A 26,757-nucleotide genomic window follows, 5' to 3' on the forward strand; every position below is an offset into this window, starting at 1 on the left:
TAATTTGCTTCTTTAATTTGTGTTTCCATTGCTACAGATGTTTCAGACAATCTTAGTTTGCAGGCAGCAATTCAGAGAATAAGCTATCATTTATGATCCTAATAGCTAAATGTGTTTATCATGTTTTCAAAAAAAAATCATTTTACTTCCATGTGACTGTCTTTGTTAATTTTCTTTTAGAAGGTGCCTGCACATAGTTTTGGTAGTTCAATGTTCTTCTTGTGATATTTAAACATATTCAAAATAGTTTAATTTATACTTCAAATTACTTCTCTGTTTCATCAGTATCTCTTTGTTCATACAGCTAGAGATATAAGTAAACCAGGATTACATTATGAAAATATTAGAGAATATAATCAACATTCTGTATTACCCAAATTTGTTTAGACTATTTACTTAAGATGGGAAAACATTTACAAAATATAATGAAATATACCAGATGCATTCTGGTGGGTTTTTTTTTCTGACAGGTTACTTTCCTTCATACAAATATCATTAGTGACAGTCATAAAGAAATGAAATCTTCCTTCTTAGTATAAAAACATATACATTAGTTTGGTATATGTTGTTTCCCTAGGCATTCTTTGATATTCTGAGATGATCTGGGCCTGCAGTGGTTTCATAATAGTCTTTTCCTTCTATAATTTAACAATCAGTTTTGATGGAAAACTGCCGTGGAGATGCTATTATTCCAGCTTTATACACTACTTGCTATCACACTTTTCCATTTAGTGAAATGAATAACATCATCTTCAGTAAAAAAAAAAAAAAAAAAAAGGAATATATTTTACTTTGCTGTAAATCTATTTATAAATATTTCAAGATGAGCTTCTTTTCTTTTCAGGATCATGTTGTACCCCATAGAAATCACTAGAGTTTATTGGCAATGCAGTTTGTTAAGGTGACATTTCACCTGTTGTTCCTTAGTTTACAAAAGCTATGCCAAAGACTCCTGCAATATGTATTGGAATTTACTTGCTTGCTTAGAATAAGCCAAATGCATTTTATCTGCTCTGTTTTTGTCCCAGAGGGTATTTATTTTTATTTAGCAACCATTATTTATTGAAATTATTTGAAATCCTCAAGGTATTTTTAAAGTGATAGAAGTCTGCCCTGTTTCCCTGTTAACCCCTTGCTTCACCCTCCCCCACCAATTTTTTAAAAAATATGTCCACATCCTCTAGAAATGAGACAAAATCTACTGAAGGGGAAATTGTTGTCATATGCAAAAGTCCCAGATTACCTCGTTTATAGGTTTAATTCAGTTTCAGAATTGTTTGGAAAATACAACAGTGCTTAAATTGATTAGAGATCTGCTTAAGATTGCCATAATGAAACAACATTTGTCCATAGATTTTGTTCATTGGACACTCCAGTGATCCCTCATGACTTCAGCAATTATTTGTTTTTAAAGGACTAGCCCAGAGAATTTCTGTTGTCCATCATGTTTTGTGGGTCTAACATAAGGAATTTTCCAGCTATGAAATATTTTTCTCTATAACCCATTCTGCATTTTCTTCTCTTGTTTCTTCTGTCGTTCACTAAATAAAATTGCTGAATTCTGTTTATATTTGAGAGGACTCAGTGGCTGCTCCACCTTCCTGTGCCTGCGGACATCTGGTTTTGCTAAAGATCATTGGTCATTTTGTCATCATGACAATTGAGATTTACCTTCTTAGATATTTTTTTTTTTTTTTAAATTATTATGTTATAATTGTGTCTTCCAACATCAAGGCTGATTTCAAATTCACTAAATGAGGGTACTGGGAGATGTCAGAAGTGCAGTATGTCAGTCTCCTGAATGCTCAAAACATGACAGGATTTGGGAAAAGAGGAGGAGATTTGAGAAAAGAGGAAAATAACTGATGGTGGAAGCCCAGGGAGACAAAATACTTTCTTTCTGGTTTTGTGAAAGGCTTAGAGTCTTCACAGAAGACTAGGACAGAATTTTAACTAAGAAAGAAATCAAGATTTTTTTTAATGATAATTTTAAAGAACTAGTGAAGGAATAAATGATTAGGTAAATGAGCAATTAAAACACTTCAAGAAATATTTCACATGTTAGACAAGATACAAAAAATACTCTTGAAGTATATTTTGATACGGGATGAATAGGTAAAAGTGATGAGAGTTTTCATCCCCTCTGGATGTTACCTGTTTAGAGAAGCTATGGAATATAATGCCACTAAATCTGTGTGTTTATATTAGACCACATCTTTCACGGGAACATGTTTTTTCAGATGGTAGATAATGGGGGGCAGATTGATAATGAAACCATGTATTTTCCTTATTTGTGCTTTGGCTTTTCTTGTATTTTTAATATTTAAATGTAAAGGTTAAAAGATTGAAGTTTTTCAGTGTTTCACTGAAGAAAATCTTCATCCTGAATTAATGTGCTCCATTGGTCAGGTTTGAAGAATGCTTAAGTAAATCAAAGTTTATCTTAGACATGACCCTTAATGCATTTATGCATTATGTCAGAGTAGCAGGGATTAAGGGAGTTCCTGTCACCAAGATTGAACTGCTTTGCTTATGAATTTCCAAGGTCAGTGAATGCCTGATTTGTGTGCTGTTTAAATTTCACCATGTTTATAGGCCTAAATCATTGGCAGTATTTTGCTGTTTAGAACTTCTGACACACGTTGCATGTTCTGCACTTTCAAATCAGTGGGATTTTCAACCATTTGGAAATTGAGTGCTGGGAATCCCATACTAGACTGTCTCACAAATGCCATGTTCATGCATGTTACTGCTTACTTGGTGACCCCACATTAATTAGAAAGGGATGCATCAAAACAGACTGTTTCAGATTTCTGGATAATGAGTCATGCAGTGCTTTGATATGAGTAAATCTATAATTGCAGGGAGCAGTAAGACTAGACTAGACCCTTGAAAGAATGCTTCAGACTTTAAATACTGTTTTTTTTATATGGCAGCAGATGCATAGTGAGATCAGCAGGATTCAGGAGACCTGCCATGAGCAGGGCAATGGACGTTGAATAGTTGTGATAGCTGGATTCATAATCCAAGGAATGAAAGCTCATCACTGCTTGCTTTATGGAAAAAAAAATACTTCCTTGAACTGATACATTTTTTCAGTTCAGTAATATTAGGAAATGGCTATTGTGAGGGGCCAAAACCAGGAATCCATAATAACTTTGCCACAACTCTGCTGTTTAATTAATTAAAAATTAATTTCTCTTGTGCCTAGGTTTCCCCATTTAAAAGAGCAATCCTGATGTGTTCCCCACACAAATATTTTGATGTGTGCAAATACAATACTCTGCAAAGATGCTGTAGGTATAAGTGTTAGAGGTATTATGAGTCTGCCTCTTCAAAAATTTCTCATGTAAGATTATATTTCTGCTTATACATTTTATTTTTTATTAATATTAATTTTACCATTTTGTTTTTATTTTGACTCTGTACTCCCAATGAAACCAGAGACAGAAATTATCACTGGTACATTTTCCACGCACGTGATAAAGCAGAAATATATTTGTTTATCCATGCAGTGCAAACTTTATTTTTTTCTCATTCATATTTTATTACAGATCAGGGAATACAATGGACAGATGCAGGGAATTACCAGTGGGGGATTTGCATCCTTAACATTTGATGGAACCATAGGAGCTCCAGTAGTTCCTCGAACTTCTAGCAGAGTGTACACTTTCATGGACGAAGAGCAGAAAACAATAGAAGAATTACGTATTTGGGCAGCCAGTAATATTTCCATCTCTGGATCAGCAACAAAATTGTCTGATGTTCAGCCAATGCTGTTCTTTGATCTCACTTGCCAGCTGGTAGGAAAAGCAAAAGTGGATGGATCTTCTTTTCTTCTAAAGGTAAACTTCATTTTTAAAAATAATTTTTTAGGTTTATTAAGACATTGAGATATATTTTTCAATAAAACAGACATTAATTTAAATAGTATTATGTAGATAAATATTTTTAGTGTAAACAAATCTGTGATCCTTGGCTATTTTGTTTTCATGAAACAAAATAGGAATCCTGGTTGTCTTTGAAGTTGATCACCTGATTTGGTTTTCTAGAAAGGTTTATATAGATGGAATTATATAGATCACTTCACAAAGATTTGTAGATAAATATCACAAAATTTTTAACCTTGAAAAATATTGTTAGTTTTAAACTGTATCTTTGTTTTCTAGTTAGCAGCATTTACTGCTTATTTTTCTAGATTTAATGGATATGACTAGTGCAGTAAGTAGCACTGCCTAAAAAAGAATGAATGGGTTAAGTTATCAGGATGGATTTCAGGTAGCTTCTTTTAGTTATATGTAAGCACTCTGGGCATCAATGCTTACTGAAAATGCAAAGTGCCACAAAACAGGAGAGCAGATTCTAAAGGTGATCTTTAACATTAACTAAATGAAAAGGAGGTCTCCATAATATTCCTAGTTTTAGTTCAGATGTATCAGTCTGGTATTCCAAGACTCTTCTTTATTTATTTTTGTACTTGATGGGTAAAACATGAGTACAAGCTCTAATTTTCCACTTTGTGACTTCATAAAATTATTTATTGGTTCTACTGTGTTGAACTGTATTGTTACAGTATCTTTAGAGATAGGACTTGTCATTATTCCTTCATTGCAGCATCAATGATTTTTGTCATACAGAGCAATACGTTACTACAGAGAAACAAACTTTAAGTTCATGCTGTAACATATTCTGCAACTGCTACAAATATTTCCATTTAATTATGCCTTGCAAAATAGATGTCAGATGAGACCCAGTAAATTTTCATGACTTTAAGTTGCTCATTAATAAGTGTATCTTCAGCATTGAACGACCTTTTGCAAGGACAGAGACAAGTGCTTTCCTAAATTATTATTTCTTTATACACATTTCTGTCTTGCAAGACCTGAAGTCAATTTTGTCACTTTTGTATAGTAAAGTGATGACTTGGGAAAATTATAGGGTAGATTTAGGAAGGTAGAAGCCTGAGGTCAAATAATGGTTGATCAGTTTTTTAGCATAAAATATGAAATACTTAAAGATCTATTACAATAAATTGGACAAGCTTAAAATTGCTACATTAATATTTTGTTGCTAATTTCCTCCATTTTTCAACAGTGGCAAAATCCATTTCTGATATTAAATACTCGTTGTGATAGAAGAGAAATCTTTCTAAAAATTTGTTGACAGATTTCTGATTTTTTTTCTTGATTTGCTCAATTAAAAAAAAACAATTCAATACCAGCTATAATTGAGTGATAATTAAATATTATTTTATTGTATTATTTTGATTATCCATTTTATAATAATTTCTTACATTTATTTTATTCCAAGTATAGAAGTTAAATAAATGGTTGATTATACTATGAAAAGTTATTATTATTATAAGCATTGATCTCAGGTACCTAGTGTAGAGTGCTTCAAAAACAATTAAAATGAATTTCAGCAATTTTGTGTATCACCTGTAGTATAAGTTTTAAATTACATTTAATAAATTAATTCCTATTTGCACAGCAGCAGAGTTGGACATGGCATAAAGATGGTATCACTGAGCTGTTAGTGTTTACCATTTTCTGAGAATTTTGTTAGTCATATTGGTGGAGACTAAAGAATACACACTAGAAATTATTCTGTCATTTGTGCCTCAGTTTTATTATTAATCTTTTCTTCCTTTCTGTCTGTCATTTAAATGTGTGCATTAAGATAAGTCATACAATGAGTATATTCTGCTGAAGAAAGAAACAGATATTTTCTCTCCCATTTTAGTGATTTCCAGTCATTGTGATCAAATGTTATTTCTTTAGCTCCAATCTGTTCATGACTAGTAATAGAACAATCTGATGTTTCTTATTTAGAATTAATTTAACCTGTTTTGGGTTTTATTCCTGTATTCATTTTTGAAACTAGAACAGTTTGAAACCAGAATGTTTCCATGTTTTGTGTAGAGTTTTCCAAGCTCCTGAGGTAGACAGTTTTATCTGTTATCGTATTTGTGCTAGAAAAAACCCAAACCCAGCTACTTTTGAAAGATTTTTTTTTTTAATAAACTTTACTAGCTTATAAATTCCTCTAAACCAGCCCTGTTACTTCCTCTGGCAAAGGACATTTTTAAACTAAGTCACCATCCTTTTTATCTGAACAGGAAGCATGCAGGTTATTTTAATCCATTTGTCAGATCTTCTTTCCAGAGAAGAATTACCAGTGTGTACCAAGTAAAGCCAGTTGAAAAATAATGGAAAAATTCACAAATTTAAGATTGTTTACTATGTCAGAGTGACTATATTTGTAGTATATATGCCCTAAATCTGTTTTCAAGCTGAGTTCTGGGAAAGATGTGATAATTCAAGCAATAGACAACCTCTCTTTCAAAGGTGGTTTTAAGTATTTCATGGTGCAGGATCAGAAAATAACAGGCTTTTTTTAATCTGTGGCAGCATATACCACCTCATTATCTGGGTCCTTCAGAATATACTCTTATTTGGCAACATAATTTGATATCATGGGTCATTTTCTCTATGAACAGTTTTTGCTTTTATCTCTTGGTTCTGGATGCATATTCCATGAGTTATTCTTAGTACATTTATACATGGCTCTGCTGATTCTTAGATCTTTTCCTGTGGGTCTCTTGATCCAAAGCAGTTAAGCATAAGAGGCAAAAATCCTTTAAAAATTAGACTTCAGTATCCTTTTTTTCTTGCCTTCTGCAATGCCTCACTCATAGGACAAATCACCTTGGAATCACAAACTGAAAATTGGAAAATAGGTTCTTCTGTTGAACCTATATGTATGAAATCCTATAAAATGCAGCATTTCAGAAGTCCAAATGCTACTAGATTTTTGTTTTACTGTGCCAGCATATCAAACCACTATTTTTGAGTCCTTGAGAAGAGTATATCTTCAGAAACTCAAGCAACCATAGTTTACAGAAAAGTGTTTGGGCTAAGAAGTAAGATTTTGGTTTCAAGTATTAAGCCTGTCAGTAAACTTACCTTTTGAGTACACTTTGATAGCTGAAAAATAACTACTGATATTTCAGTGGTTGGAGTGTATCAAGGATTTAGCTTTAGGCAAACAAGTTTTAAAATCCTTGTTAATAGATATAGGTTAAGTACTGATGTTTTTATTATATGTTCTGTGTAACTAGCAGTGTATACTGCTATAAGAGATCATCAATAATTAAGTCAATATATGCAGTGCACTCAGTATTCACATACTGTAGCTGGAGTGGTTAAAACCCTTATAGCAGGATTAAAATATTAAGTTCTGCGTATGATGAATTCTGATAGTTGTAAGAGCTGACCCTGAGATTGTCTCAGCTGGTCAGAGCATGGTGCTGAGAGCACCAAGGCTGAGGGTTCAATCCCCAGGTGGACCATTCACTTAAGACTTAAACTTGATCTTTGTGGGGCCCTTCCAGCTCAGAATATTGTGTCATTCTGTGCTGGATAAGCAGCTGAGGTTTTGCTAGAGCTGTTCTTTTTCTTTTTTTTTATCTAAATATTAACAAATTGTGGGTCTTAGGACTTAATTATGTTCTCTGTAGAGGTTATTTTGCACTCTGTAAGGAATAATAAGTTTAAAAAATTCTCTAAGGTCTAATTCAAGTATTTTAAGGACTTTTAGATTGATACTGCAACTAAGATCTCTTATTATTAATAATTTTTGATCAAACAAAATATTTTATAAGTTATTTAAAGTCTGAATCTAAAGTATTCTGAGCACATTGAAATAGTTAAGTTGCATTGCAGGTTTGGGATGGCACTAAATGTCCCTACCCCACATGGAAGGTGCCTGTGGAAGCAAAAGAACTGGAAGGAGAAAAAGTTCTTCTTCATCAGCTGAGAAATCTGGCGGTGGACATTCTGGTCTATGATAATCATGTACAACTGGCAGAATCACTTAAGGTAATGTGCAGTTTGGTATTTCACTCTCTTTTTGTGGCCTGTTTTCTGCTTAGAAATCACTTCAGAGAATGCATCAATTCAGTTCTGCTGTAATTACTTTCATGTGGCTCTTTATCTTTCCCTGTATTTCCCATACCTTTTATTTGAATGCAGAACTTCAGCATGTGTTAAACAGGCTCATTACCCAAAAATTGCCATGAAAAAATTCTTCAAATTAAGCACTTTCCAGACACTGCAATATAATAGATAATACAATGAAAATAATGCACTCAAGAAAATGTATTCTGTGCTTTAGAATTATTTTTAAATGATACAATGCAGTGTTAAACTTGTAGTCCTGTTAAAGACCCTTAATTCTTAAGTCAGTAGATTTTCTGTTTTATAAGCTTCTGCAGTTTGCAGAGCAATCTTCATTTAGTAGGTCAGTAATGTTGATTATGCTTAGATAGAGAAAACAACAACATAATTAAACATCAGATCTTCAGCAATACTGCCATCTTGCTTCTGAATACAGGAACTTGGCGAAGTTTCATGCCTTGCCCTCTTTCCTCAAGATCATTTTTAAGAGAACATTTTACCAGAAAATAAAGATAAGTGATAACTATTTTTTTGCTGGGTTTTTCAGCAGACATGAAATCATTTTGATAAATTAACACCTATTCATAAGTAAATTACAGATAGCAAAATAAGTGTAAGAATTTCTGCAAGAATTCGTAAGAAAAATGACAGAAGTATTTCATTACTTACAAGTTCTCTTCCAGAATTTTTCTCTTGCTACCTGGTGTAAAAAAATCAATGTTCCAGTGAAATGGTATGTTTTGAATATGAAGGGAAAAAGTATTTTAATATTAATAAAGCATATTTTCTTGATTAGCTTATAATACTCATAAGAATAATAAGAATACTTATTATTCTTCCCCATTTTATTCAATTCAGGAGTTGAATCACAATATAAATTGAGTATATGATACATGGGATGTCTTCATACTTGCTCTCAGTTTTTTACTTCCTATCCACTTGCTCTTTAATATTTCTGAAGCATTTTTATCTTTAATAATTTCAAAGGAAGTTGTTAAGAAATTCCATTTGACCTCTTGTGGGTGTTTTTGTCCTGCTGGCTATGTCCAAAGTTGCAGTAGTTTCAGTCATGCAAGCTTTAGAAGTTTCAAATTAGATAATTCTTGTACACCACTTTCTAGTTGCTTGTCTTAGTGGAGTTATCAAAGAAAAAGGACTGTTATTCTGACAACTAAATTTCAGAAATATTTACTGATTTCAGATTGCAACATGTAGGATTAATTGTATTTCACAGAATAATTTTTATCTCTATTATAAAATTTGGCAGGAACTCTCCCTAAAATAGACAGGGATTTTTAAAGGCATTTAAATACTAGTGGAAATCATGTCATATCATAAAGAAGCATAATCCAAATATGTATGATATTTTATTGAGTTCAGGATCGTGTTATGCAAATATTTTTTTAATTCATTTTTGTAGCAGTGTAGAGCTGGCAAGTGTTTAGTATATCCAACACATACACCTTCCCAAGTGTGATTAGATATTTTGCTAGTTTGTGGTGTCAGAAACAATAAAAAGTGCACTATTTTTCAATCTTCTTTTCTATACTTAACACTAACTTAGAGTGGTCTTTTTTAATGTAAATTATTACAGAATTGTTAGGTTACACTCTTGCCTGTTGTTGTGTACCATTTGCAATGACAGTTGCAGCTTGGAAATTATGTTTTATGTAGGAGCAATCTGTTTTACACAACCTTAATAACAAGAAGGGCAGATTTAGCAAAACCTTGAAATACATGTTCTTATTTTAAAATTATATCTGTCAGCACATGTTCAGACAAGGAAGCTCTGAGTAAGTATTACATGCTAGAGAAAGTGGGTAATATATTGCAGGAAATTTTTGGCAAATCCTGGAGCATGGTGTCAGGGACATTGCTGCAAGAGTTCATTAAAAACTTTAGATCATCTATCCAGAGAACACTGAAGATATAAGCACTTTATCTTATTTTCTAAGACAAATATTTAAAATGTTTTATGGAGAGAACTTTAGTTAAAGGTATGTTGAAAGTATGTTGCAGCTGATGCTGTAAGTAGACTTTTCCCCTCTATATATATTGGCATCCCTTTCCTGCTGAGCAAGACTATGGCTTTTCAGCAACAAAAAGAATTTTCAGAAATCTCATCTCTGAAGCAGATTATTTATTACCTGGGGCATAAGAACATGGCAAAACCTACCGTTAAGGAAAGAAAACAGTGTTCACTGCTTTTGGCTGGATTTCCCTCTTCCTTTGGCAGTGTACCTGGAGTTGATAAGGCTTTCTCATTCCTGTAGGAGGCCCAGCCTACAACTGTCTGGAATACAGTTGCTCCACATTCTTTAGCCTTATGCCGGTTTTCCGAAACTCATCAGGGTTCACTGACTTTGCTATGCAGTTTAGGAGTAGGTCTGTGACATGAGTTTCTCCATCTGGGGCATTTTGCTTAGGTGGTAAGCATCAAGGTGAGTAACTGTCAGCAGTCAGCAGGGGTCCAGCTGCCTGCAGCTGGTCAGAGATTTCCTTATTTCTCTCTTTCAGTGTGATCAGTGCATTCCTCTTCTGGCTTGATGCCATCAGTTCTGTATTGCCATCTATTTTATGGATAATGCAACTAAAACAATTATCCTTGAGCATACGTATGAGTCCTAGTCCATAGTTTGAAAGTATTTGCTCTGTGTTACATATCTTCAGATGTAGAATTTGTATATTTTCAGCTCTTTCTCCCACAGTATCATGCCATGTCTTTCATGATAGTAGTTTGGACTAAGAAGTTTGCTTTCCTAGTGCCAGAGCCACATTTTCAACATACAAATCAAACGAGTTACTACATGGCTGCAATACCTAGCTTCATCTTTTTCAGACCTACATTCCTTTGACATGAGTTGTATTCTCCCCACTTCTGTCTTTTTACTCATTGAAAAGGGAAAAAACTCAAGACCCACTCTTCAATTCTTCAAACTCTTAAATGGATTTAAGTTGGTATCTCTTACTGCCCAAGATGGTGCCCAAATGCCATGTATATACTTTGTCTCATTTGCAGAAAGTCATGCACTATTTACTCAGTAAAATTGGACTGTTGATGCAATAAAAAGGATGACAAAGAAATACCACTGAATACAATCAACCATAAATATAGGCAAAAAAAATAAGTACAGGTGAATTTTTCAGATGACTCCTGTAGATAAAGATAGCTTCTTGTGTGCCTTTTTGGACAAACATGACTATTTACCTGCAATGATACATGCTGTTGTCAATTCACTGAATTCCAGAGTGATTGTGAACACACTATATGTTTTGAAATAATTATGAGAATTTCCTGTGCTGAAAAGTTGTTCTAGTTAACTAGCTACAGGGAGCTACATATATGACTTCTGCATTTCAATTTTCTCTAGCCTTAATATGTATTCTTTAAATAGTCATATTTGCATCAGACTGAAAATAGGGTATTAGTATATTTCCTGTAGTATATGACTACAAGAAATGTTTTTATTCACTTTAATTCACTTTTAAATGAACTTCCTCTAAACAAGGTAGGTCATAAACAGAACTGCTGTGTCATAAACAGAACTGCTGTAAAGTCGAGTAAGGATCTGGGTTTGTAGATTTTAGTGATGGCTATGGTGTTTAATTTAGATTACAATTTCTTCTGAATCTGAATGCAAAGAGCTGTATATGTATATAAAGAGCTCGGTCTGCAGGCATTCTATAAACAGAAATGCAGTAACATTTTTATCCATGGCATCCACGTTTGCTTTATGCTGTTAACAGTAAGCAAGGCTGCCTCCCAAAGGAATCCACGGAAACAGCATGCTGGCCACCCAGCATCTCTGGTCTGACATTTAGAACCTTGTAGACCTTTTGGCAATGCTGCTTATTATGCACCTCTTTTTTGTAGTTCAAAGTGATATTAAAATATATAAAATACATAAAATATAACATTTTCAGAAAAGGATCCAATAAATGTTTAGAAGATTATTTTTTAGTGATGATAAGTCTTGCAAAATAAATATTGCACTAAAACTTATAGTTCAGTTGACTTTTGTGTGATTTTTAGCACACAAGTTTAGATGGTAGACACAGCATTTTGTATTCTTGGCTTCTGAGCTCTCCTCTCCAATATTTGTTTGTGTTTATACATAGAGAAAATACTAATTTATTATATACTGGTTTTTTAAAAAAAAAAATTGTCAATTAAAATCAACTTTTTCCTGTTTATATGCAAATTGCTCTTGGCAGTAGGGAAGTAGTTTGACACTGTTTTATTTGCATAAGGTTGTTCCATAAGCAGAACATAGGTAAGAACTTTTAAAAAAAGTTTATCCAAAAGCATTTGTCATTGTCATTAAATTGGTCTTATAATGTGAGTGTCCTTTGCTTTTTTGAATATTCATAATTAAGTGAAATCAGCATCTGAAAAGAAAAGTTGTCTTTAGATAAGCCTCTTAACTGCCATCTAAATGCACACACTGTCCTGGTGGTGCTTTGAATGAACAAAATGAGCAGCCTACTAACAGGGCAGGTCAATTAAAAGTCTGGAAAGAGCTCCATGCAAGAAGCAAAACAGGTGTGGGCTGAAGTGCACTTTTTATGTCCCTGCTGCCTCAATTGGAAAATATGCTGTGTTTTTAATGTGTGATTATTGTTTAAAAGAGCAGTTTGATACCAGCATTATGTAGTTGTAGTTTGTTCCTTGAGGAACAGAGGAGGATTCTAGACACAGGTTGCTGCTCCATATGCTTTTATGCATATATACATGTGTTTAAAAGTGTTGTAGTATGACATGACCAATCCAATCAAACAGAAATACTTTTTCAGTTTCCACTGGTTAAAGTTTGATCTCAAGCTGAAATATGACTTAATAACTTGCTGTAATATTAATTTTAATTGAAGTAAATTTAAAATAGTTTGTCATTTTTATCAGACTATTTAAAAGATTTTTAGAATTAATATAAAACCAGGTCATTGAGTGTGTGTAGTTTCCCAGCTATTATCTGGATCTCAGATTATATTAAAATATATTTGGTAACTGTGTAACTGAGTCTCCATTTTATCTGTCCTTAGAACATTGGGCTTGGTTTTAGTTGTTTGGTTGGGTATGTGGGTTTTCTTTGGGGGATGATGGGAGTTTTATTTTGGAATAAAACCAAACTTATAAAGATGTGTTCTGTTGTAATATAAAAAGGTAAAAGATTTTAGAAAGTACAAAAAAAACCCAGAAAGTAGACATAAAGATGAGAAAAGCTAAGAAATTTCAATACCTTCTCATAAGAAGCTAAGAAAATAAGAACCAAGTGAATAAATTTCAATTTATCATAAATAACAAGAAAGAACAAAAACTTGTTGATAGTTCAAGATGTGAAAAGTCCTAGATATATGCTTTGCAAAGATAGAAAAAGTTTCAATCTTATGTAATGAATTATTGTGTATTGTTTGAAGTTCATAGAAGTCTTTTTGTTAAACCCACGTGTCTCCTTCTCTTATTAGAGTATAATGACTTGACACCTTTTCTTTTATACTATTAGTTCAAAGAATATGTAGAAAAAGGCTTTGCATAAACTACATTTTGTCTTTCATCTAGATTTGCATAGGTGTTTATTTCTCTGTGTCTCGTGCTTTTTGCTTGTATGATACAGACAGATAATAAATCCGAAGTCTATAACCAGTCAAGGTCCCATCCCATTTTGTGAAATACAGACCAATCCAGCAGCGTTCAGTGTTCACCACTCCATTAGTTTCTTTTTAATAAGTACTTGTATAAGTTAAGTCCATTTATGTAACTTGACAAAACTCTTTCAGAAAACACAAAATCATTCTAAGCAAAACCGGAAGCATATTCTCCATGAACCCGAGGAGATCTAACAGGGATAGGAAAAACGCCAAGATCTTTCAGTTTCTAGCACATACTGTCTTTTTTCCCTGGTGCTATGTTATCTGCAATGTGAGATATGATGGAGAAATCTGAGTAAGCAGATGTTTGTATGTTGATATGAACATAGTAAGCCATGTACAATGATGAACAGGAAGTCAATTGCTAAATGTGATCATTCCCAGGACAATCACAGGATATCATTCTCAGTCTGTGTTAGGAATATAGCAGGCAAATTGTGCCCTTGGGAAAGGAATGTATTGACTCGTTTGGTGTGTCTTCTGAAGTGTGTTTGAGAATTAGATTTACTAAGAAGGCTTATTCTGGTTCTGAATCACCCTTTGCTGCCAGTAATGTTTCCTGATAAAGCAAAACAAAGATCAAAGTGAGAAGTTTTGCAGTTTCCATACCTGAACATACTTAAAACCCATCTGGACACAACCCTAAGAAGTCTGCTCTAGTTGACTCTGCTTTGGGCACAAGAGTTGAACGAGGTAATTGCCAGAGGTCCCTGCCAGCTTCAGCTGCTCTGTGATTCAGTTAAAACAGGGAAGAAGCTTCATGAGCACTAGAATTTTCCATGTAAATAACTAACTTTGTGTTATCAAAGTGGGTTTTTCTTTTCCTTTCAGATTGGAAGTTTTCTGAGAATTTACAGTATTCATGTGAAACAAGCAAGCGCTGACAATGAAGATGTCTCACACATGGAATTTCATCTTCATGGTGGCACCTGTTATGGTCGAGGAATAGGACTCTTGCCAGAAAGTAACCCAGATGTTAAGGAACTAAAAGAGTAAGTAGTATGTGTAGATGTTTGGTTTTTTGCAGATCATTCTTGAAAACTCTAGGCTAATGTACAGTTTAGAATTGTGTTTCTAAGAATCAGAAACTCAGAAACAGAATATGTCTTTAGTACCACTAAGATGAGAAGTATTTGGAGGGATACAAAAATACAGGCAATTTTTTAAAGACTTAAAATACAGTAGGGATCAAGATTTCAATATTAATTAGCTTAATTCTAATTATGCACGCTTTAAACCTGTGCATGTGTGCTACTTGAAAGTGGTAAGATTAAAGATGTTCACAACGAAGGAGATAATTTACATTCTTTACTAAACTGTCTTATAAGGAATTGGAATAATTTAGGTTCAAAAAGACCTTTAAGATCATCAAGTCCAATTGTAAGCCTTGTCCAAATGCCCCACTAAACCATGTTTCTAAATGCCACATCTCTATGACTTTAAAACACCTCCAAGGATAATGGCTCTTGCCTGAGCTGCTTTTTTCAATGCTTGCCATCCATTTCTGTAAATAAATTTTTCTTGATATCTAATGTAAGCCTCCCCAGGCACAACTTGAAGCCATTTCTTCTCCTTATGTCACTTGTTACCTGGGAGAAGAGGCTGACCCCAACCTCAATACAACTTCCTGTCCCCTTGTTGTAGAGATAAGTGTTAAGATCCCCCCTGAGCTTCCTCTCCTCCAAGCTAGACCATGCCAGCTCCTCACAGGACTCGTGCTCCAGTCACTTCACCAGGTCCTTTTTGGCTGAGCCTCTTTCCAGCCACTCTGCCCCAGCCTGTTGCGCTGCATGGGGTTGTTGTGACCCAAGTGCATTTCACCTTGTTGAACCTCATACACTTGGCCTTGGCCATCAGTCCAGCCTGTCCAGAGTGCTCTGCAAAGCCTACCTAGACTCCAACAGATCAACACTCCTGCTCAACTTGGGGTCATCTGCAGACTTATTGAGGGTGCTGTGCCTTCAGTCACCTTGTCCTCTTCATTAGCATAGATGCTGAACAGAACTGGCCCCAGTACTGAGCCCTGGGGAACACCATTTGTGAGTTGTCAGCAGCTGGAGGTAACTCCATTCTCCACCACTCTCTGGGTCTAGCCATCCAGCTAGATTTTAACAAAGGAAATAGCAGCTGTCCCAGCCATGACAGCCAGTTTCTGCAGGAGAATACTATGGAAAACAGTGTCAAAGCCTTTACTAAGGTCCAGGTAAACTACGTCCACAGCTGTTTCCTCATCCAAGCAGGTCAGTTTGTCATAAAAGGAGATGAAGTCAGTCAGGCAAACCCTTGCAGGCTGTGTCTGATCCCCTGGGTATCCTTCATGTGCCACATGATGGCACACAGGGTGATCTGCTCCGTGACCTCCAGCACTGAGCTCAGGCTGACAGGCCTGTAGTTCCCTGGATCACCCCTCTGACCTTTCTTCTAGATAACCATCTGCATTCAACTGGGACCTCCTCACTTACCCAGGACTGCTGATAAATAATAGAAAGTGGCTTTTTGACCACTTCTGCCAGCTCCCTCTGTATCCATGGACAGATCCCAGCCAGCCTCTTAAACCTGTGTAAGTGGTGTAGTGGGTCAGTGACCATTGCCTCTTAGATTATGGAGACTTCATTCTGCTCCCCATCCCTGTTTCCCAGCTCAGGAGTCTGGATGCTTAGGGACTAATTGATCTCTTTATTAAGACAGAGGTAAGGAAGGTGTGAAGTACATTGGCCTTTTCTTTTGTCACTGTTTCCTCCCACATCCAGTAAAGAATGGAGATCCTCTTTAGCCCTCCTTTTGTTGATGATACATTTGGAGAAGCTATTTTTGTTGTCACATACAGCAGTAGCCATATTAAGTTCTAGTCAGATTTTGGCGTTTCTAATTTTCTGCCTGCATAAAATCCTTGTAGTCCTGCTGAGTGATCTGCCCCTTCTTCCAAATATTATAAACTTTTTTTCTTCCTTAGGAAAGGCTAAGAAACCAAAGTCCATATTCCATTATCAGGAATTCTGTTTCTAGTAGTAAATATTTCGTTTGGCACTATTTCGTGTTTAATGTTCCAGAAGTAATTTGGAATGTGTCTCATCTGCATAATTAATATAATCTTCTAAAAATTATGGTTCATTTGAGTTTTATGTCTCTGCTGGAACATTTATGTCTGAACACTATACCTGTGTATTGATAATAAATAGGTTTTGTGTAAGTGTCTATGTAATCCTCTGTGTGTGTGTGTGTGTATGATGATAGATAAAAGATTTCTCTAGATTATAAAATATTTTGCCATTTATCTTTAGATTCTTAGAATCTGTGAATCTGACAGACAGACAGAATATGGAAAGCACGTGTTCAATGGACATAGACAGCACTTTTGGCAATGTTACAGGTAAGAGCAATGAAAGCCAATTTGCTCTTTTTTCTAAGATATATATATGGTCAAGATAAGGTCACAATTACTGCTTCTCTATGTATGTAATACTACTTTCACATTCAAAGCCCTAGACAATTTTTTCAGTTTATTAGACTGGAAATGTACATTACTCTTTCTTGTCTTCCAGCACAAACATTTCATATTACATGGAAAGATACTTTTGTAAGAGTTAGTGAATAAATTCTTAAACACAGATGGTGTTCTTAATCATACTATATTAGATCACAAAGCAGAGTTTTGTAAGTGCCTTCCTCTAAAGGGCAATTCTGCAGGGACAGGCTCTGAAAATGCTACTAAACAGCTGCGTGTTGAGGGGCCCTTCTTAAGCTATTGGATGGAAAGTTGTGTCAGTGGCAGAGGTGTAAGGTGCACTTCCATGGAACAGTGATATCTTATAGACAGTTCTACAGACCCCATATTATTTTCTGAATTGTATTTTTAGCCCAGGATAAGAATAACTAAAAGGGAATTAAACTCTAAAGCTGGTTGGACATAGTATGCTTCTAGCTTTTAAAAACCTGTGTTACTCAAACATTATTAACATAAAAATATAGGATATTTCTAAAAGGATGCAAAAGTCAAGAATAAATAAATACTTCATGTCCAGTCCATAAAAGAAAATTTAGAAAAAATTTTGCACCTCTTGACTGCACTCTCTGTGTGTAGTAGAGGTTCTTGAGAGGGGGGACCAGGCAGTCTGTATTGGTCTTAGAATAATGTATTTATGCTCTTGTCCAGAAAGATTGCAGGGCATGAATACAATTAATGTTAGCAGATCATTCACATTATACTTCTGAAAAGTGTTCACTTTGATAAGCATTCCTATTTAATGTATATGCTAACTTCCCCTCTAATATTTGAACTCTTGATATGCAATGTATGTCTCTTGCTTACTTTTGCTGCTTTTTCTTAGTTTTGTGTTGTAGTTTTTTGTTGTTGTTGTATTGTTTTTATACATTATTGGGATTTTCGTTTTCATTTGTTCAGGTTTTGGTTTTGTGTGTATCTACCTGTCTATCTACATACCATGTATGTTTCCATATGTATGTCCATATGTCCATTTCTTTATGATAAAAAAAGAAAAGAAGGAAGGAAAATAATTAGGAAATTCTTTATTTTAGATCTCGAATTGCACTTACAGAGATGTCAGCAGTTATCTGTTACAGGTAGGTAACATTTGACCTTAGTGAATTTTAATTTTACTGAAGAACAATAGTTTTGAAACATTATCTTAAAGGTTATTATAGGAAGAGCTATTCCAAGAGTATAAATTCCAAGATTATAAATGCATGTATGTTGTACTGGGTTTATTTGTTGTTAAACAGAATAGAGCATATTTGTGTATTCTACTTTCATTTAGGTTTTATACATGTTGCGTTTCTGTACCCTGAAGTACACCATGCTCCCGCAGCCTGATGTGATTTATCTTACTGACTGTAATAACAAGTTCTATTGATAAAACTAAACCTGCAGCTGGGAAGGAAAGAAAAGTTGGAAAGGCATCCCTGAAATTGCCATTTCCAGTATTACAAATATGATGGTGATTAATAGTATGCATGGTGCTTTTCATTTCTTTGTGTATTGTTTTGCAGTATTAACAGATCATCAGGATTTGAGTACTACAGAACTGAAAACTGTAACCAACAGCACAGCTCCTCAACAGTATCGCATTAGAGCAAAGCTGAGAACTTACAAACCCCAAAAGCTCCATCAGTCTGTTAAACTTCACTGTTCCAAATGCAAGTCTTTGTAAGTGTTTTGCACAGTATAAATAACTAGGAAATGCTCTGTATGTTTTGGGATATCTAGATTTTCAGTGTGTTTTCAACTTTTTTTGTGCAAGATAAGCTGAATGTAAATGTATACCATTATGTGCAAAGATTTGGAACTCACTTATAGTAAGTAGGAGATTTTTAAATCATCTGATGAGTTCCATTTACAGAACCCTTTGAGTGCTTTCAAAACAATAATTTTTCTTCATTTGCAAATGCAGCAGTACAGTTTTTTCCATACCATACTTGTATAGAAGTATCTTAAGTGTTTCTTTATTACAGTTTTAAAATAGGATATGCAAAGAGGTATCATAGTTTCCAAATGAATTAATGAAATATCTTTGATGAAAGTGCATCTTCCAGACAAGGCATCTTTTCTAGATCCAAAAATATCAGGGAAATCATACAACTTCAGGCTGCTCCCTTGAGTCCTGTCAGTGGTCAACACAGAGAAGAAATCAGTGCCTGCCTCTCCTCTCCCCTCAGGGGGGTGTTGTAACTGCAGTGAGGTTTCCCCTCAGTCTTCTCCAGGCTGAGGAGACCAAGTGACCTCAGCTGCTCCTTATACATCTTCCCCTCAAGGTCCTTCACCATCTTTGTTGCCCTGATTTGGATACTCTCAGAGACCTTTTACAACCTAATTGATTCTATAATATTTGTGTAATTTGAATGGCCTGCATTATTGCTTCTCTGTGTATGACAAATGGAAATGCACGAATGGTGCACTCCAGCAGGACGGGATAGAAACTGTGTAGTGCAGAGTTGCAGATTTTCCCTTGACAGTACTGACTCACTTACTTATGTGAAGTTATCTTGATCCTGTCCTTTTTTTCTTTTTTCTCTCTCAGTTTATGCAAAGTCAAACAGACTAAAACATACAACTTGAAATTACATACATTTATATAGTCTTTTCACTCTAATGATATGTTATGCAGTTTGTGGCCCTTTTAAGGCCCAACTGAAAGCACATAAAGCTGATAGATTTGGTTTTCCATGAATTTTCATTTGTGTGGAATGTAGCCACTAGGCTGCCTTTGCGCCTAGGTAAGTTAATGTATTACTTAGCATATTTATTAACATGGAAGGTTGTAATATACTATACAACTCTTAATGTTTAAACTGGTAAAACAATGAGGATATTTTTCCTGTATGTCCTTTGACTCTCATGACTATATTCTAATATTTATTTGGAATACTGTCATCCTTGTTGGTAGATTGCCTAAGGAGAAACTGTTATTAAATACTTAACTCAATTTGGAAATGGTTTTAGGCAAGAAGTTCCAGATAGAGATGACTTTGACTTCATTTTACACGGCTCTGCTAGTACTGCCCCAAACCCAGAATTATACAATACATCCTGGTATGAATCTGTAACATGGACTACCCAAGAGCAGAAACAGAGGGAAATTGCCATCCATTTTGTGAAGCATGATGAAATGCTTCAACATCCTGAAGACACCTTGATTATGATAGAAGGTGAGGTAAATTACAAATATACCAGTTCTTACAGCGCTGTGTCCACTGTGTGTGTGTGTACAAAGTAAAGATGTGTTGAAGTTATATTCAGTGTAAGTAGTGACTGATCATAAAGATATCTTCAAAGAAAAGAAAAACTGAGCTGGAACTAAAAGTTATTTTTGTGCAAACAGGAGATTGCAGTCTGTGAAGGTCTTGTAAGCTGCTTCTGTCTATTTTAAAACTGTGCCAATATTGTTTATTGTTGATTCTGCTAAAATTAACATCTGAATTTGGTTTTTTTTTTTGTTATCTGTGCTGACTTGTTTTTCAGTTCTGTTTTAAAAACTTGCCAAGTCTTCTCAACAAGCCTGTTTTTAGTATTGATATAGAAAGTTTTGAAAGGCTTCTGGTAATACAAGAGTAGAATTAAATTTGTCAGCCTCTGGATGTCACTGTTGTTTCAGATTAATAGAGCTTCTCTCAGGTTTTTTTTGTTTTGTTTTGGTTGGTGTGGTTTTTATCAGAAAAGAGGAAAGAGAAATAGCCACTGACCTTTAAACAAAGCAATTTAGCAATAATTTTTATATAATAAAAATAATAAATTGCATATAGCACCATTCAGAGTTCAAAACAAACCCTTCAATTGTGCTCAAGCAGTGATGTGAATAAGCAAATGTAAGTCAGGTGGTCCTTTGTGAGAGGGTCAGTGACAAAACCCCTTCTGTTTTCTGCTTTCTTTTATAATAAATTAGTTCTGATAGCTGTTTTATTTCTGACATGCTCCCAACTGACTTCAATCTAACTTTTTCTTTCTGAAAAAAAAAAAAAAAAAAAAAAAAAGAAAAAAAAAAAAGAAAGAATTATTTCTTATCTATTTTCTAGAACAGTGTGAGCAATACAACTTGGTAAATCTATTTTCAGATATTAAAGTGTCAGGAATTAAGTATGTCTGTGTGTGGATATGTCCATGTAAAAGGTCAGTTTGGTTGCTTTGATTTTTTTTTCTAAGAAAATGGCTAGTAAAATCATAGGAGTAATTATATGAAAGTGATGTTAACTAAGTACAACTTCTTGGTTACAGTGTTAGCTATGAGGAAGATATTAAGGCATTTGCTTTGATAAATGTCCGTCTTTGTTTCTTAATTGAGTCTGTTGTTGACTGAAACTGAGAAGGTATTGGACTCATTGAGTTTTCAGTAGTGGATATCAATTATTATTGAAGGCCCGGAAATCAGCTGAGTAAGTTGTTCAATTTATTTCTGACTACTGTTTAAGAAACCATGTTTTTTTGGTTTTTAATAGGAGGAACACTAAAAGAAATCTGGAAGCTTACAAAAAGATTCAAGTGTGTTATTCCTGTGAGATCCACAGAAGATGATCTTGAATTACTAGATCTTTCAGCTCCTTTTCTTCTTAAAGGGAATGTAAAATATTATGGGTAGGTTAAAAGTATTTGTTGATATTTCAATAGTTGCAGTGATAGCTAGCATTAGCATTCAGACTGCAGTGATAACTTAGTTAACCCAAAGATTCTCTGTAAAATACATAGCATGATCCACAGTACTGACATCAGGAATGAAATGCCATATCATCTGATCAAATGACTGACTGCAGTTTGGCCCTTGATCTGTAAATCTTAACACAACACTCCAGTTTCAGTCTTGTCTGTAACACACATGGAGTGCAAAGTACCTAAAATACCTCTTCTTGTCCAGATCTTCCATCTTCTGGTCTCAGTTAGTCTAAAGTCAAAACATACGTTGTTTTTAAAACTGTATGCTGAGGGGGTTTAAATGTGTGTGTACATATATATATATATATATATATTTATATATATACAACATAACAGATAATATTTAAATAGCCTGTAAATCTACAACTCATTCTCTCTCTTAGTGTTGGGCAAGCTTGAGGTTTGGAAGCAGTAAGAGATTTTGGACAGCCCTTCTTTACCATTTGTATCTCACTGTGAGCCACAGCACTGCAGAGTGCCTTATCTTTTTGTGGATGTCGTTCACTGTAGAGATGACTGCAACAGGTTTCAGAATTCCACAGTTCCAAAGCTGTGGAATACAGTACCCACACCTAGGTCTGGTATGTGTGATCTGCCATGCAGTGCCATGTTCCTGCTCAGTGAGAGCTGACAGCAGTGTGTTTGCCCATTGCCTAGCAGCATGCAGCAGCTGAGCTCAGAAATACCAATCTCCTCCATGCAAACTACTGAGTCCTGTCTCTCTGCTGTTCAGGCAGAGCACAGTGCAAATGGGGTGCTATGCTAGGTCTGCAGGCAGTAAAAAAAATTCTGTGCAGAAATATTCCGTGTTTCCTGTGAACCCTAAAGTTTCCCATAAGTGGCCATCCATAAAATGGATACAGATAATTGTTTCTCTCTGTCATATATAGTTTTGACCTTTACAGATATTGCTGTCTACAGCTTTTTTTAAATAAAGGCAGTATATGGGTACTCCTACTGGGACAGGATCTTCACCAATACAAAGTATTTCTGCTTGTACTTTCATAATCCATATCCATATATTTCCCTAGCTATACATAAGTCACCTTAAGATGTTGTTCTCTTTGCAAATGGTTGGACTATAAAAGTAAATGGTTTATAAGATATTTAGGAAGGAACCTCACAAATATGTGAGCTATAGCTCGCTAAATTTCAGAGCTATTTTTCATGCACATTTTTATCAGTGGCATATACTTAGCAAAGTCTGGAAGATTCTGTATGGTAGAATGAATTATATGTGTGTGTATTTGCATGTATATTCATTTATATATAAAAATAAACATAGACGCACTGAATATAAAAAGCAAAAATCACAGTTAAGTTTGTTCATTGGAGTTTGAGTATGTTTTTTAAAGGAAAAAAGTGAGTTGACTGTATCATTTAAGCAGAAGCAGTTTTATGGATTTTTATGACATTTTTACATATAATTTTAAATGATAATAAATGTTTATTTTAACTTCTAACTAAAATGTACTAATATGGAAGCTTAATTTGGAACAAATAGTTTTGTTCTGTAATTTCATTCCATTATGTAAATGGGAGCAACTTTGAAAACAGTTCTTCAATATCCACTTGTAGCATTAGCTTACTGTGTCACATGTAAAATTTATCATAATTAATACACCAGGAATAAAATAGATTGTTTTAACAACTCTTAGTTAATATTCTTTACATAGGCAAAGCCAAATTTCTCTTGTAACTGTGTAATGGGTTTAGAGTGTGCTACAAGTTCAGATTCATTACTACTTTTACAAAGTGAGAAGTAGTGGCATATGAAGATATGTTTAGCAATGTAGTGATCTTAGAACCATAGAATGGTTTGGGTTGAAAGACCTCTCATGGTCATATAATCCAATCCCCTGCCTTGGGCACAGACACTTTGCACTACACCACATTGCACAGCTCCATCCAGTCTCGTCTTGGACACTTCCAGGTATAAGGAATCCACAGTGTTTCTGGACGGCCTGTTCCAGTACCTCAGCTCCTTCTTTGTGGAGTGCTTCTTCTTTCTGCACAATCTACATCTACTCTCTTTCAGTTTAAAAATGTTGCTCCTTGTTCTTCACTACAGGCCCTGGTTAAAAGTCTCTCTCTGTCTGTCTTTCTTCTAAGCTCCTTTTATGCCCCAGTAGGGTCTGCCCAGAGCCCTCTGTTTTCCAGGCTGAACAACCCCAGCTCTCTCAGCCTTGGTGTACAGTTTTATTCCTGTCTAATGACTGAAGTAGTCCTGCAGATAGATTTATTTCTCCTCATGCATAGTTAAAAAACAGCAGTAAGGGGTTTGTTTAGCTCTAAAGCTGGTGTATCTGGTAAGATAGTTACGTCAAGCAGCAATAGAAGTACTTCTGCACTTCCACTGTGTAAGAAAATCAGACTTTTGGTTTTTTCTGTGCAGAACATTTCTAGGACAAATACATCAGTGTTTGGTAGGTCTCATATCTTGTTTTAAATGCTAGGTGCAAGCAGTGTTCAACTCCAAAGCCTATGAAGAATTTAAGTTCCATTGCAGCAGAACAGCAACCATCATGGGAACCAACTGAAATAGCACAAGGTTAGCTGGCACGATATTTTTCTGAAATACTTTGTCCTTTGATTCTGAACTGTTGATGTGAAATGGTTTGATTTGCAGTTCTGCGTTGCAGTTTTGTACAGAAAGGATGTAATTATGATCATGTTGAATATGGTGCTGTAACATTTGCTCACCTTTTACCAGTTGAAATAACATAGTTATTTTTGGAACAATTGTGGTATGAATTAAAAGATGTTGACTAGTTTCTTCTACCATTGGTATGAATAGTAACACGACAGTGCAGATGTCAATAATTTTAGATTGGAGATGTTACCTTTTACCTGTACGTACTTGCAGTTCTTGAAGTTAATCTTGCTTTTCCTTTTGTAGATAACGTTTTTCTGACCTGAACTAAAGACAGTCTTATTTAATGACTCATACAAGTTAGACTTCTATCTTTTGTAAACTTCATGTTCCAGAGAGTCTGCAAAAAATAATACTCAAATGAAAGGAATTATTCCACAAAAATTATGTGCATTCTTGTGCTTGAACACATTTGCTTCATGTGTTCCTTGTGTTATTATATGCAGTCAATATGTTAAAATGATAGAAAGGGAGTTTAAAACTTTACAAGGCATTAAGGAAAAAGAATATTTGCATGTGTTATCAATTCATGTTCTAACATATGAAGTTGGAGTATCTAGAAGTATATAATTGTGGTAAACACTTTCTAAAAGAAAAAAACTGAGCAATGCAGTGATTTTATTAAATAAACTTTAATAATTGTATCCTGTTAAATAATTGTAAAGTTAAATAATGATTGAGATTTAATTCTCAAAATGAGAACAATATTAATTAATGCTTCCTGACAGTTACACTTTTTAATGTATATTTTTCTTCTATCCAGCTGTATTTTGAGATTAAATTATAAACCTGCAAGCCTATCAAATCAGTTGAACATAAAATGACTGCCAGTTTAAGTAGGTGTACCCAGAAAAGAGTAATGCAGAGCAAGAATACTTTCAGAACTGCCAGAAAAGTTTTTTTTCTGAACAAGCCTGGTAGATTTTTTTACATCATATCAAATAACTGTTCTCCTCAGAAGATAGTTTTCAGTTGGAATTCTTATTACCACTGAATTAAGAGCATCTCTCCTCTGATCTTCCATAGAGAAAAGAACACAGGAGTAGGAGGATCCTACTAAGGTCAGATCTAAGATCTAAGCAAATATTAGCTTTTTTGTTAACTAGCATGGGAATAAGTACTTAAAGATCTTTGTGTTTTTATAGGCTCATCTATTAAAGTTTTTCTAGGAAAATCCCAGTATTGTCTCAAGAGATAAGTGACATTCTGTTGTCAGACAGCAGAGATTCTCTTTTGGTCTTTTAATTTATATGTCTAATGACAGTATTCAAAGTCAGTTACTATTAAAAAAGGGATATTGTCAGGTCAAGTTGTTATAGTTTGCCTTGCGTATTCTCTCAGAGAAATATCCTTTTATTTTTTTTTTTTTCTTTAGTTTTAGGTATTGAACTGCTCCAGTATGTTTTTATTATGAAGTTTACACTGGTTGATGAAACAGCATCACTAAATGCATACCTTTTTGATTATGTAAGTAAATCTAGGTAGACTCTATAGATGATGAGAGTTTGGATTTTGTTTTTAAAATGGCAAATGTATGTGCACAAATACTCATTCTATGTTACCTGCAGTGTTTTGTGGGATTAATTACAATATTATAAGTTAATACTGTACAGAGTATAGAATGTTAAAGCATAAAGACAAAACTGATGCTTGAAGATAGATTATTTTGTATTTCCATAAACTTTTATATACTCCTGTGGCTGAATTTCTTTTTTACTGGCAATGTTAAATTATGCAGCCTGAATGCTGTGTGAATGATAGGAATGTTTCAGGATTTATGCAGCTAACTTCTGCATCAGTTTAAAATCTCACACCTCTTTTTTAACTCTCAATGGAATTTCTCCATTCAGTAATGCTTGATTTTTTTGTTTCACGTGATCATGAGGTAAGGAGGCCCTCTTTCCTTAGGCAGCTATATCTGTACAGATATTTATCTTGTATTTCAGAAGCAATTTACTCAACTACTTTACTAACCTTAGAATTTACCTATCTTCAGTATTCTCTGAAGCAACTTAAAACCATTCCTGCTACCTAAGACACTGAAGACTGGATGGTATTCCTGTCACAGCAATATGGGTGTGACAAAATGGAAAGGGAAAAGAATTTAGTGGGACGTTTTTCTGCACAGTAGTGTTATTTAATGTGTAAATATCTGCATATTTTCCATCATTATATTAAATTACTTTGAGTGGGACTCTTCCTTTAATGCTGGTAGTCAAAATAGTATCAGGAAAAAAATGTGTTCGTTCTTAAAATACATGGTGTTTCAACAGAAAAGGAGATCAAAGACTACAATCCCCATTTCAGCCAGTCATCTTTTCCTTCTACTGTCCTTTTTTGTT

The 26,757-nt window shown here is 34.6% G+C and overlaps 1 protein-coding gene across 3 annotated transcripts in view; it reads left to right on the forward strand.

The window, feature by feature from the left end:
- POT1 (protection of telomeres 1) overlaps positions 1–26,757 on the forward strand; it is a 55,759-nt gene that overhangs the window by 24,832 nt on the left and 4,170 nt on the right. For all 3 annotated transcript variants that reach the window (XM_085569298.1, XM_021553439.3, XM_085569299.1), the window contains 10 exons: positions 3,555–3,845; positions 7,725–7,880; positions 14,436–14,596; positions 16,886–16,974; positions 18,141–18,185; positions 18,612–18,768; positions 20,062–20,267; positions 21,552–21,687; positions 24,219–24,313; positions 25,791–25,882. In XM_085569298.1, the coding sequence (XP_085425424.1) occupies positions 3,555–3,845; positions 7,725–7,880; positions 14,436–14,596; positions 16,886–16,974; positions 18,141–18,185; positions 18,612–18,768; positions 20,062–20,267; positions 21,552–21,687; positions 24,219–24,313; positions 25,791–25,882 (1,428 nt within the window). The remainder of the gene's footprint in view (positions 1–3,554; positions 3,846–7,724; positions 7,881–14,435; positions 14,597–16,885; positions 16,975–18,140; positions 18,186–18,611; positions 18,769–20,061; positions 20,268–21,551; positions 21,688–24,218; positions 24,314–25,790; positions 25,883–26,757) is intronic.

This window comes from Lonchura striata, chromosome 1A, assembly GCF_050655825.1.
Source record: "Lonchura striata isolate lonStrDom1 chromosome 1A, ASM5065582v1, whole genome shotgun sequence".
In the NCBI taxonomy this organism is placed as follows: domain Eukaryota; kingdom Metazoa; phylum Chordata; class Aves; order Passeriformes; family Estrildidae; genus Lonchura; species Lonchura striata.